The sequence below is a fragment of the Talpa europaea genome (genome assembly GCF_964194135.1).
Source record: "Talpa europaea genome assembly, chromosome: 15".
NCBI lineage: Eukaryota > Metazoa > Chordata > Mammalia > Eulipotyphla > Talpidae > Talpa > Talpa europaea.
In genome coordinates, this window is record NC_140083.1 from 33,081,780 (window position 1) to 33,094,790 (window position 13,011).

The 13,011-nt window shown below is 41.6% G+C and overlaps 1 protein-coding gene across 1 annotated transcript in view; it reads right to left on the reverse strand.

Moving 5' to 3' along the window:
• Positions 1-3,253: 3,253 nt before the first annotated feature.
• The window catches only part of TPH2 (tryptophan hydroxylase 2), a gene marked incomplete at both ends in the record, with an annotated part of 109,129 nt that continues 99,371 nt past the window's right edge, over positions 3,254-13,011 (reverse strand). Inside the window, 2 exons of the mRNA XM_084255897.1 lie at positions 3,254-3,428; positions 3,644-3,777. Coding sequence (XP_084112023.1) covers positions 3,254-3,428; positions 3,644-3,777 — 309 coding nt within the window. The remainder of the gene's footprint in view (positions 3,429-3,643; positions 3,778-13,011) is intronic.

The following is a 13,011-nucleotide window of genomic DNA, read 5'->3' on the forward strand; positions in this document are numbered from 1 at the left end:
CCCTCTCCCCCTGTAGTGTGTCTCTGGTTTATAGCTACTTGTTGATTTTTATTTTTTCTTTATTATAATTAGTCTTCTTCCTGGTCCCTTATTTAGGTTTTTTAACTCTACTTTGGCTAGTCCTCTTCCTTGCTAAAGCCTGTGAGCATCATTTTTCTTTCCCTTAGATCTTTTTTCTTGATCATCTCAATAGATACAGGAAAAACATTTGACAAAATTCAGCATCTATTTATGATTAAAACTCTCTCAAAGTGGGTATGGAAAGAATGTACCTTAACATAATAAAAGTCATATAAATAAGCCCACAGTTAGCATCAAACTCAATGGTGAAAAGCTGAAATAATTTTCTCTAAGATCAGAAACTGTCATTCTTTGCAGATGACAGGACATTATACATACAAAACACTATAGCACCAAAAAACACAATAGGACAAATGAATTCAGTAAGTTACAGGATACAAAATCAATATCCAAAAATCTTTTACATATACACTATAATAAACTGTCAAAAAGAAAAATTTAGAGTTCTCCCCTGGTGGCGCAGCGGTTGAGTGCTGGGCGGTGAAGCTGCCCGGAGCCTCCGCAGCACCGGTTCCATCCCCGGCCGCCGACAAGGGTCTCACATGGCGCACAGAACTCTCCTGCCACTGGCTGCTCCCTTCAACAGTGTATTTCGTCAGTCTGCCTGTTCTGTTCCCTGCTCTGGCTGTGGTGAATTCGCTCACACACCCCTCCATGCTTCTAACTGTACCCAGTGCTTGTATAAATAAATAAATAAATATTTTAAAAAATAAAATAAAATATCAGTAGAACATCTAGATATTTTTCCAAAGAAGGCACAGATATGGCAAGTGGGTACTATTATCAAAAAAAACACAAAATAGTGTTTGTGAAGATGTGGAAAAAAGGAAAACCTCATGTGCTATTGGTGGAAATAGACATTGGTACAACCATTATGTGCAATCAAATGGTAGTTCCTCAAAAAAAATAAATAAATAAAGATAGAACTACCATACGAGCCAGCAATTCCATTTATGGGTATTCAAAGTAAATGGAAACACTAATTGTTCACTACAGCATTATTTTCATTAGCCAAGATATGGAAACAACTATATTATCCATACATGGCTGAGTTGATTGAAAAAAAAATTGTGACAAATGATAGATAGATAGGTAGATAGAGAGATAGATAGGCACATACACAATGGGATATTATTCGAACAAGAAAAATTATGAAATCCCTCCATTTGTGATAACATAGTTGGACCTTGAAGACATAACGCTGAGTGAAGTAAGTCAGACAGAGAAAGGCAAATACCATATGTGAAATCTTTAGGTAGAAAAAAAAGAGCACATAGATACAGAGAACATATCACCAGATTGGTTGCTGTCAGAGGCAGTGGTTTGGGAATTAGTTAAAAGGGAGGTCAAAAGCTACTAAGTACCAGATAAGAAATAAATCATGGCAATGTATGTCATGTGTCACATAGTGACTATAGTTTATAATACTACATTGCAAAACTGAAATTTGCTAAGAGATTAAATCTTGAAAGCTTTCATCACAAGAAAAAAATATTTTGTATGATGATGGAGGTTACTAGACCTATTGTGGTGGTCATGTTGCAATATATACAAATGTTGAATTATGTTGTCTTCTAAAACTAACAATAAAAAAATAAATAATAAAATTTCAGTACTGCGAATCTTTCAGAAATGAAAGGTCTTCAGGGGGTTAGATATCCAATAGATAAATCTCTGGATTTAACCTCTGATATATATTTTAAGCTGTTTCTTATGTTCTTCCTAAATATACTTAGTCCAAAAATTTCTGACTCATAAAGGGTCCATGTAATAGTAAAAATTAGTTTGAAATTCTGTGTAATTTTTTATTAAAAGAACTTCCTCAGAAATTGCTCAAGTACATATTTGAGAATTGTTAACGTAAAAGTCATTTCATCCTCATTTTCTTCCCTACTTCTCATCTGCCCTTTCATCCATTCGGTATTCTACCAGAGCAGAATTAGAGGACCAGTGGTAGCATTTGGTGAAGGAATCAGAAGATGAAATTCATTTACTCATTCAACAATATTTTTATTTGTTCATTTAATTACCTGAATACACCTCTTACGGCACAAAAGAAAAGTTGAAATCTGGTGTATCACTATTTTCCCAAATTGACCCAAACTAAGGAGACAAAATCCTAGAAATCTGGTGTTGTTTGGGATGATGAAAGAGACATCCACATTGTTGGCAACCCTTGGGCACAAACCAAGGCTGATTTAGTGTTATACATTACTTTTGACAATTGTTAGTTTCCCCTCTCTGACTACACATAAATACATGTATATACCACATGGAGCTTCTCAGCAATTCAGAAAAGCAAGGTGCAATGGGCTGTACGTTGGTGTGCAGCTAACTGTGCTACTTTTGGCAAATCACTTAACCTCTTGAGATTCAATCTCTGCACTTTTTAAGTCAAAGTTCTTGATTTTTTTGTTCTCTAAAAGAAACAGGTTAAACACCTGCAAAAGATAATTCACTTTATTCCAGCATAAAATCCATAGTCCCAAGATTTATTCCCCATGGTTTAGTCATTTCTAATGTCCTTCCTAAACGTTATTTCTTCCAAAATAATTTGAGAAGTGTGCCACAACTCAGTTTATGCAAGGTCAATGAACCTATATATTCTGCTTGTTAAAAGTTCTCTTTCCTTACATTGTATAAAGTCTCAGCCTAAAAGCCACTGCAACTGTTGTGTTCAACATTTTCAATATCTGAAAGAGAATGCTGAATCTTTTGTTCATGTGAAATTTCATACAACTCTGGGTTTATCTCAAAAAATGCTGTGAAAACACTGATACTGCAGGAAAAAGAAACAGCTTCACTGCTATTTTCATTTTATCTAATGAACACAGAGGAAAGGCTCAGATCGAAGAGAAAAGGTCATAAGCTAGAATTATAAGAGTACTATTTGTTACACACTTTAAATAGATACAGCTTGGTTAAGGACACTAGGCAGAAATGTTAAATCTATTTAAAACATTGAAATGTGTTACAGTCTTTCATACAATGAGCAGTGATGTGTCATGGGGTTTCACATATTAACACAGTAAGTTACATAGGTCAAGATACACAGAGTTGCATGCTTCCTAGCCAAGGCAGGGCACAGAAAGTTATTGGTGTTCTATGACATTGACTGAATTGCTGCTAAGCCCCAAAAAGATTGTGCTGGCATCAACACTGTTCCCAGGTATCAGATCCCCAGATACTGGTTCATTTTGTTCAAGGCATCACACACTGTGTTCAAATCACTGCGGAGGTCCTGCACCACGTTTTCAATACTCCTGGTGTCTTTCAGAATTTCAATACTCTGAGTGTAGGGATTGAAGTATACTGAGAAGGGACGAGTAATTGACTTTGCAAAGTCCCTGCAAAATAAACAGAAATGGAAGGAGATGCCATCAACTCCCTCTGGCAAGAGAATGAGAAAGAGAGAGAGAGAGAGAGAGAGAGAGAGAAGAGAGAGGGGGAGGGGGGGAGAGAGAGAGAGAGAGCGAGAGAGTGTGAGAGAGAGAGAGAGAGGGGAGAAACAGAGGCAGAACAATAAAAAAGTTATTTTCTCTAGAGGAAAGAGCAAGTTTACCTCATCTTTTCTTTAGCTTCTTCAAAACTTTCTGAAACAAAGTAGGCTTCCTGGAAGGTAGTGATAAGGCATTCCTGTAAGCAAGTTGTCTTTGGGTCAAAGGCTTTCACACATGCCTTGTCAGAAAGAGCGTGCTGCAAAACACACCGCAAAGCCGTTAAACTCCGTCGTGCACAGGCCAGAGCGCTATGACGTCATGTTCCGACAGCACATCAATAATTCACCAGGACTACTCAGTTCCTGGTCGGCCATGAAGTACAAAACTGTCCCAATATGCAGGGTAAATGGAGTGTTAGGTTTTAGGTTTTCTTTCTTTCTTTTTTAGTCCATTAGGTAATGAGGCAGAAATGAGATTATGTCATTATTTTATTTATTATCAGCCAGATTCGTACTGAAGGACAGTTCAGAGCTGTGTCCCAACAGAAATGGAATTTTAAATTTATACTATGAATAGAAGCAGGGAGTGCATAAATATGGCCCTAAATTTATTGCTATAAGCAAAGTACTGAAATTTCATTTAAATGGCAGAAGTAATAATTACCTGCGTGGAGAGGTAATTGGGACTCTGACTGAACTATTTGTGGACTCATTGCTAGACATTTTGAGGCCAAGTACCGTGGCTCAACAGAGTCTGGAATGGGCCTGTGTATTTGAGGTTACTTGCAAAGTATTCATTTACCTTCCACTTTCATGGCAGAGCAATATATAGCAGATAAATATTGCCAGGTAGGGGGAAAAAGAGCTAATATTAATAGCTATAGTTATGCCCAGACCAGTCATTAGAAAAATGAATGAAATTACTCTTTGCACCATTATTATCTCTGTTCAGCTCACTCCATGACTAGCACTAAGAGAAGCAAGAAACAATGAATGGTTGTATTGATGGTTGAATTTATCAATGAATGATAAATTCATTCAAATGATGTTAAGGAGGACTCCCTGGTGGTGCAGTGGTTAAGTCTCAGTGCTGTCACACTATCACCATTACAGCCTGAGTTTGATCCCCGGCCAGGGAGCTATCCTACATGGCACAGCAGACCTCTCCTGTCTCACCCACTGCTCCCCTCAGCAGTGTATTTCAGTAGATCCACCTGTTCTGCTCCCCACTGCATCTCTGGTGAATCCTTTCACCCCGCGAACCTCGGCCTCACCCTAGATCCTCTACACAAAAATAAAATTAAAAAAAAAATGTTTAATTAAAAAAATGATGTTAAAAAAAGTTAGTGGTCACTCGCTGTCACATGCCACTTGCCCATTTATACACCCTGGACTCTCAAGCATAAAGCACAGAAGGATCACTAAGGATCTTCTGGAAAATGCAGATACCCAGGCCTCAATTTTAATTGGGAGGTCGAGGTGAATCCCAGATAAGCACTTTTTTTTTTTTAATTTTCTAGAGGCATGTCTTATTTATTTATTATTTGTTTGTTTGTTTGGTTTATACATGCACTGGGTACAGTCAGAAGCGCGGGAGGGTGAGAGAATTCACCAGAGCCAGAGCGGGGAGCAGAGCAGGCAGAAGGACGGAAGTACACTGCTGAGGGGAGCAGCGGGCGGCAGGAGGGGTCTGCGCGCCATGTGGGACCCTCGTCCAGTGGCCGGGGAGCAGCCGGGGATCGAACCGGCACCGCAGAGGCCGCGGGCAGCTTCGCAACCCAGCGCTCAACCGCTGCGCCACTGGGGAGGCCCCAGATAAGCACTTTAAAGGCATCCAAAGTGATTCAGACATAACTGGCTGTGACTATATTTTGAGAAATACGCCTCTAGATTCTGTCTTTTTCTTTAAAGGGGTTCTATCCTTAATTTAAGGGTAAGTTTGCTGGAAGAGAAAGGCAGAGAAGAAAAAGGACAGCAGAAACTACCTTAAACTGGGATCTAGGAGACTTGGGCTCCAGTCTGACCAGGACAAACTGGCATATTATTTCACTTCTCTGTGCCTCCACTTTCTCAACTGTAAATGAGAAGGTGGGGTTTGGTGATTTCTTAAGACACTCTATTCCAGCCTCTGGATGCTACCTAAAACACTTTTCTACTTTCTCAGTCTCTAACAGCTAAGTTTCCTGGAGAAATGCTGAAAAATCGTTCCTGTTCAATATTCTTGGTGCCTTTCCCCAGCAATTTCAAAATGCAGGGAATGATTTGCAGTCTTCCATGAAGAAGGTTGCAGTTCTCTACATTTGAAAATACAAATGCAAACCAATGGCCGATGCGCAAGAGAAAGGGCATATGGGCCCTACCCTGAGGGTGATTTGCTTTCCCACAAAGTTGCCTTGTCCAGATCAATGCATATATGAATCAGGAATGCAGAGGGCCTCTGAGAATGAACTCATTTTTTTGGCCCACAGAACAACTTCATTATAAGCAGAAGGTCACTACACCTGCAAATGCATTTGTGCTGCATTCAATACACTGCAGTGAACATCAGGGGATTTTGGTTCCACATGACTAATAATTCTGTCCACATTTTAAAAACAACTTCACAGTTTCAAGAAACAAAATGTCCTTTTATGAGAGCTGTTGCCCCTCTGCAAAGAACAGGCCTGCTATTATCTAGCTGTGGTTTTCAGAATTAGAAGTTGCTTTCTTTGCAGCCATATACTATGTGTACATTTCATCCATCTACCAGTACATATGAAAGAAAGGACATTACTTAGTGACTAACTCAGAGTCCTTGATCTATTTTCTCATTATTACATTCAGGATCACAGCATAATGGTAGCAAAAGAGGCTATAAGAACTTTAAGCCTTGGAGCATTCCTGCTGAGTCAAATACTTTTCACTGGGTCAAGGACAAGCACAAGTGGGAATGAAATTCATAAGCTTGGATCTGCAATGCTGTGATAGCACATGAGCAACCTTAGTAGTCACTTTGTGTACAGGAAACCTGCAAATGTGTGTATGCAATGCCAGAGACTTTGATCAGTATAGTTTTAGAAAAATCCAATGTGTGACCATTCTATTGAATAATCAAGTGAGTAATTTAGTCACTTTGAATGGTAAAGGGGATGAGAATAGACCAAGGAAAAGCCCAGAGGGCAGAGTCTTATGCTCCAGACTTCAAGAAAAGTCAGAGCAGTCACAACACATAGTTTGAGGCAAAGACCATTAGGCAGTACACATCATACTTGTCTGATATACTATTTAAAGAAAAAAAAGAAGCTGATGTTGAGGGTAGGGAGAAAAAGGGACCTTCTTATACACTGTTGGTGGGGAAATAGACTGTTCAGGCTCTCTAGAAAGCAGTACGGAGGTTTCTCAAAAGAATAAAAATGGATCTGCTATATGACTCAGAAATTCTGCTCCTAGGTATCTACCCAAAGAATACAAAAACAGTAAATCAAAAGAAAACTTGTATTCCCATGTTTATTTACAATAGCCAAGATATGAAAACAACCCAAGAGCCCAAAAACAGATGAGTGGATCAAAAATAGGTGGTATGCTAGAGCCTAAACTACCTATATACACAAGGAGAGCTAGAATACTATTCAATGATCAAAAAAAGAAAAACTCATTCTATTGGCAGCAACATGGATGGAGCTGGAAGGGATAATACTAAGTGAAATAAGTCAGAAGGAAAAAGATAAATACTGGATGTTGTCACTTACATGTGGAATATAGAGAAACCAAACAGGATTTTAAAGACAAACTTTAAAGTCAACCTTGAAAGCGGGCCACAGAACTGACGCATCCAAAAGGGGAGGGGAGGGATAGGAGGGAGGGTTAAGAACAGCATAGGGAGAGAGAACATGGACTGTGGTAGAGGTGTTTCAGTGGTTGGTGTGCTATGGTGACTACATCTGAGGGAAAAATCCTATACTTCCCGGGCCTCCCCGGTGGCGCAGCGGTTGAGCGCTGGGTTGCGAAGCTGCCCGCAGCCTCTGCAGCGCCGGTTCGATCCCCGGCTGCTCCCCGGCCACTGGACGAGGGTCCCACATGGCGCGCAGACCCCTCCTGCCGCCCGCTGCTCCCCTCAGCAGTGTACTTCCGTCCTTCTGCCTGCTCTGCTCCCCGCTCTGGCTCTGGTGAATTCTCTCACCCTCCCGCGCTTCTGACTGTGCCCAGTGCATGTATAAACAAAACAAACAAACAAATAAATAAATAAAAGCATGCCTCTATTAAAAAAAAAAAATCCTATACTTCCCATACTTACAAGGATGTAAACCAATGGCCCTTCAATTAGGAAAAAAATAAAGTTTAGAACACTCTCAACAATGTGGTCTATCCTTAGGAGCCTGCTGCGTCTGCTAGGAGTTCTACATCCATGGAAAATGGTACCAGCGCTATTCCTTAGCTATTATGAATATGGGGATAAGATGCCCAAAGTTTAGCCCAGAGAATGACAGGATCCTGAAGTTGAGGGAGCAGTCAGTGAGTGAGACCAACAAATGCAATGATGATCACACCTATAAACAGTCTCAGCTACCAAATGGGGGGCTCTCCTGTGTGATAACTGCAAGCAACGGCCGTGTAGCCATGAAGTCCCCTATTCCTGAATACTAGACCATGGGCAAATGATTATAAAATAACATAAATGGGGCCTCCCCAGGTGGCGCAGCAGTTGAGCTCTGGGTTGCAAAGCTGCCCGCAGCCTCTGCAGCGCCAGTTCAATCCCTGGCCACTGGCGAGGGTCCCACATGGCGCGCAGACCTCTCCTGCTGCGCTCGCTGCTCCCCTCGGCAGTGTACTTTGTCTGTCTGCCTGTTCTGTTCCCCACTATGGCTCTGGTGAATTCTCTCACCCTCTCACGCTTCTGACTGTACCCAGTGCTTGTATAAATAAATAAATAAATAAATAAATAAATAAATAAATAAATAAATAAAATCTTTTATAAAATAAAATAACATAAATGTCTGTTGATTTCAAAGTCTTTGCCTAACAGAATGAAGTCCTGCTGAGTTTGCAACTCAAGTCCTATTCATGCCTCTTTCTTGGTTTTGGAGACCAGTTACCATGCACTGTTGTCCAGGGTGGATTCTCCTCTATGTCCAGAGTGGATTCGCTGTAAACACTGAGTCAAACGGCGGAGCAACATGGCGGCGAGGAGACGCTGCGAGTAAGATCTCCCATTAAAAAAAGTTAATAGGGAGGAAAAGCGGCAGGTCCCAGTGAGAACTGGGACACGGAAGATAAACGGACGACTCCAGCAAACTGCCCAAAGAAGAAAGTTGCCATAAAAGAGGACCAGAAGGGAGGGAAGCGCAGAACCCTGCTCCCCTCCCCCGCCCACAGAGGCGGCACTCTCCGACCGGCAGAGAGGAGGGAAACAGCAAACCAAAACGGCCAACAAGAAAAACGGACGCAGCAAGTGGGACTGTGAGTGGAAAGGAACTATTGCAGCCACCACACCCCGTGAACGGGAGCTGAGGCGAACCCTGCAGGATTCGCCGCGGCGGTGAGCGAACGGCTCCAGGCGCCATTAGAGAAAAACAAAGACCCCGGGAGACGCGCACACAGCCCAGGCTGCCAGTAAGCTTGCGCGGAAAGTGGCGCGCTCGGCGCGCTTGAAAAGCAAGTGCAGACCAGGATCTCGGCTGCCCAGGTCCCCGCGCCTGTGACCTAGGCTTGGGAGACGACCTAGGCTTGCGGGGAGACGCGCGGAGGTCCTCACTGAGGTGAAGGTCCCTCCCTGAGTAAGCAGGAACCAGGCGCCCAGGCACGGGAGCGGGGCAAAAGGCGCCATTCCCGCGCCACTGAACTGGGCTACAGCCCGCGTCCTGGAACTGAGGGCTTTGGAACTGAGACCCGGGGCACGAAATTAGGGGCGTGGGTTCCCCACGACGGTGGGGCACAAGGCAGACACAGCACCCCAAAGCCGTTGAGGTGTACCCTACCATCCCCGCTCTGCTCCCTGTCCCACGGGGTGGAAAATCAGCTCCCCAAGGGCTCTAGGAGAGATCTCTGGCACCACCTAGCGACTTGAAGCCAGCACAGGCTCCTGAAGGAGCTAGTGGCCAGCTGGGGAGTTAGCCCACACCCGGCCCCTTCCGAAAAAGTAGTCTGAGCCCACAGGGAGAGCGAGCACCCACAGCCAGGGCAGACCAGGCATGCAGAAGAGTGTGCCTGACACCGTACGCGCAGGGAGTGTGTCCCACATCACCATTTTAGAACAGGGACATTTCTTCAGTAAAGACTACCTGAAGAAGGCTTCCTCAGGAGCCAGAGGTGAGCGGGGGAAGTTCGCCCATGCCAGACCCCCTCTGGCCTGCAGTCCAAGCCCAGAGGGGGAGCAGGAACCCACCGCCGGGGCAGACCAGGCGCACAGGGGAGTGTGTCCCCACATCGACATTTTAGGACAGGGACCTTTCTCCAATAAAGACTGCTTGAAACTGACAGATGACTCCTGGAGGAACCAGAGGGGAGCAGAGAAGCTCACCCAAGATGCCGGCCAGTCCCAACTACACAGTGTCCCAACGCATACGGCAAATTAGAAAACAGACAGTAGGGAGGAGAAGAACCACACGCAACCTAGCAACTCTCCAGAGAAAAAGCACACCACAAAAAGAAAACCAGCCCTCAGATTGCAACGACAGTAACTTGGAAGAACTTCTGAGCCTTCCAGAAAGAGAATTTAAAATTGCCGTGATTAAAAAACTGACAGAAGTCATAAAGGAAAACAATGATAAGGGAAAAATAATCAACGATCAGAAGAATGAAATTGAGTCCCTAAAGAGGGAAATAAAAGAAATGCAGGAGATCAAAGAATTAGTGGAAGAACTAAAGAATTCTGGGAAAAGCAATGAAAGCAGAATTGATGAAATGGAAGAACGAATAAGTGCTCTTGAAGACACAGAAATAAAAAGAACCAAAACAGAAAAGGAAAGAGAAGTACGAAGGAAAAAGAACGAAGAAAGACTTCGGGAACTATCTGACTCCATGAGGAAAGGAAATATAAGAGTTATAGGAATACCAGAAGGAGAGGAGAGAGAAGTAGGAACAGAGAAAATATTCAAAGAGATAATTGAAGAGAACTTCCCAAATGTGAAGAAGGAGCTGAAAATTGATATACAAGAAGCAAGAAGAACACCAAACTTCCACGACGAAAGAAAAAATACAGCAAGACACATAATAGTAAAGCTCCCAAGAATCCAGGACAAGGAAAAAATAATGAAGCTGGCAAGAGGGAAGAAACAGATAACATTCAAAGGAAAGCCAATCAGGCTGACATCAGACTTCTCCGAAGAAACACTACGGGCAAGGAGAGAGTGGAGGGACATAGTCAACAGACTCCAAGAAAACAGATGCCAACCAAGAATACTCTATCCCGCAAAGCTCTCCTTCCTCTTTGAAGAAAGAATATGGACCTTCCCAGATAAACAGAAACTCCGGAATTTCATTGCAACTAAACCCCCACTCCAAAAAATACTACAAGGAGTCCTAAAGCCAGAACCTCAGAGGGACGAATACCAATGAAAGAAGGCCAAAAAAAAAAAAAAGTTATTAAAAGAATAAATAAAATCAAAGGAAAGACAAACACAATGGCAAATACAGATATTAACATATCAATATTAACTCTAAATGTAAATGGACTAAACTCTTTAATAAAAAGACACAGAGTTGCAGCCTGGATTAAGAAACAAAACCCAACCTTTTGCTGTCTCCAGGAAACACATTTAGCTACAAAAGATAAAAACAGGCTCAAAGTTAAAGGATGGAAAACAATCCTACAAGCAAATGGACCAAAAAAGAAAGCAGGAACAGCTATACTTATATCAGATAAAACAGATTTCAAACTCAAAAAGATAAAAAGAGACCCCAATGGTCACTACATTATGATCAAGGGGACAATACTTCAAGAAGAAATAACACTCATTAACATATACGCACCAAACGAAGGAGCACCAAAATATATCAGACAACTGTTGTCCTCTCTGAAAACAGACATCAGAGAAAACACATACGTAGTGGGAGACTTCAACACACCACTATCAACAATGGATAGATCAACAAGACAAAAAATAAGAAACCAAAGCTCTAAATAAGGACCTAGAGCAATTGGGCTTAACAGACATCTATAGAACACTAAACCCCAAAAAAACGGAGTACACATTTTTCTCAAGCGCACACGGATCATTCTCCAGGATCGATCACATACTGGGGCACAAGACAAACATCAACAGATACACCAAGATTGAAATCATATCAACCATCTTTTCTGACCATGAAGGCATCAAACTAGAAATAAACCATAAAAAGAAGGCAAGGAACTATCCTACCTCATGGAGATTAAAAACCACACTATTGGAAGACCACTGGACTAATGAGGAGATCAAAGAAGAAATTAAAAAATTTTTTGAATTGAATGACAAGGAGGACACCAATATCCTAAATGTATGGGATGCAGCAAAAGCAGTAATAAGAGGAAAATATATAGCAATAGAAGCTCACATCAAGAAACAAGAAAGAACTCAAAGAAACAACCTAATCTCGAGGCTCAAAGATCTAGAAAAAGAACAACAAAAAAACCCCAAAACCAGTAGAAGAAAAGAAATAATAAAAACCAAAGCAGAAATAAATGAAATTGAAACTAAAAAAACAATCCAAAAGATCAATGAAACCAAGAGCTGGTTCTTTGAAAAAATCAATAAAAATAGACAAACCCCTAGCCAGGCTCACAAAGGAAAAAAGGGAGAAAGCACAAATAAACAGGATCATCAATGAAAGAGGAGAAATCACAACGGACACAGCAGAAATCAAAAGAATAATCAGTAACTACTATGAACAGTTATATGGAAACAAGTTTAACAATCTAGAGGAGATGGACAAATTCCTACAACTCTACAATCACCCAAAGCTAGATAAAGAAGAAATAGAACACCTAAACAGACCAATTACAATTAGCGAAATTGAAATGGTAATCAAAAACCTCCCCAAAAACAAAAGCCCAGGACCTGATGGATTTACAAATGAATTCTACCAAACATTCCGAGACGAATTAGTGCCTATCCTTCACAAACTCTTCCAAAAAATTGAGAAGGAAGGGACAATACCAAACACGTTCTATGAAGCCAACATTACACTAATACCAAAACCGAACAAGGACAACACAAAAAAGGAAAACTACAGGCCAATCTCCCTAATGAACACTGATGCAAAAATCCTCAATAAAATTTTAGCTATCAGAATCCAACAATGTATCCATAAGATAATTCACCACGACCAAGTAGGATTCATTCCAGGGACACAAGGATGGTTCAACATCCGAAAATCAATCAACGTTATCCAACACATCAACAAAAAGAAATATAAAAACCATATGATAATATCAATAGATGCTGAGAAAGCTTTCGACAAAGTGCAACACCCATTCATGATAAAAGCCCTTGAAATTCTTGGGATACAAGGAACATACCTCAACATCATAAAGGCCA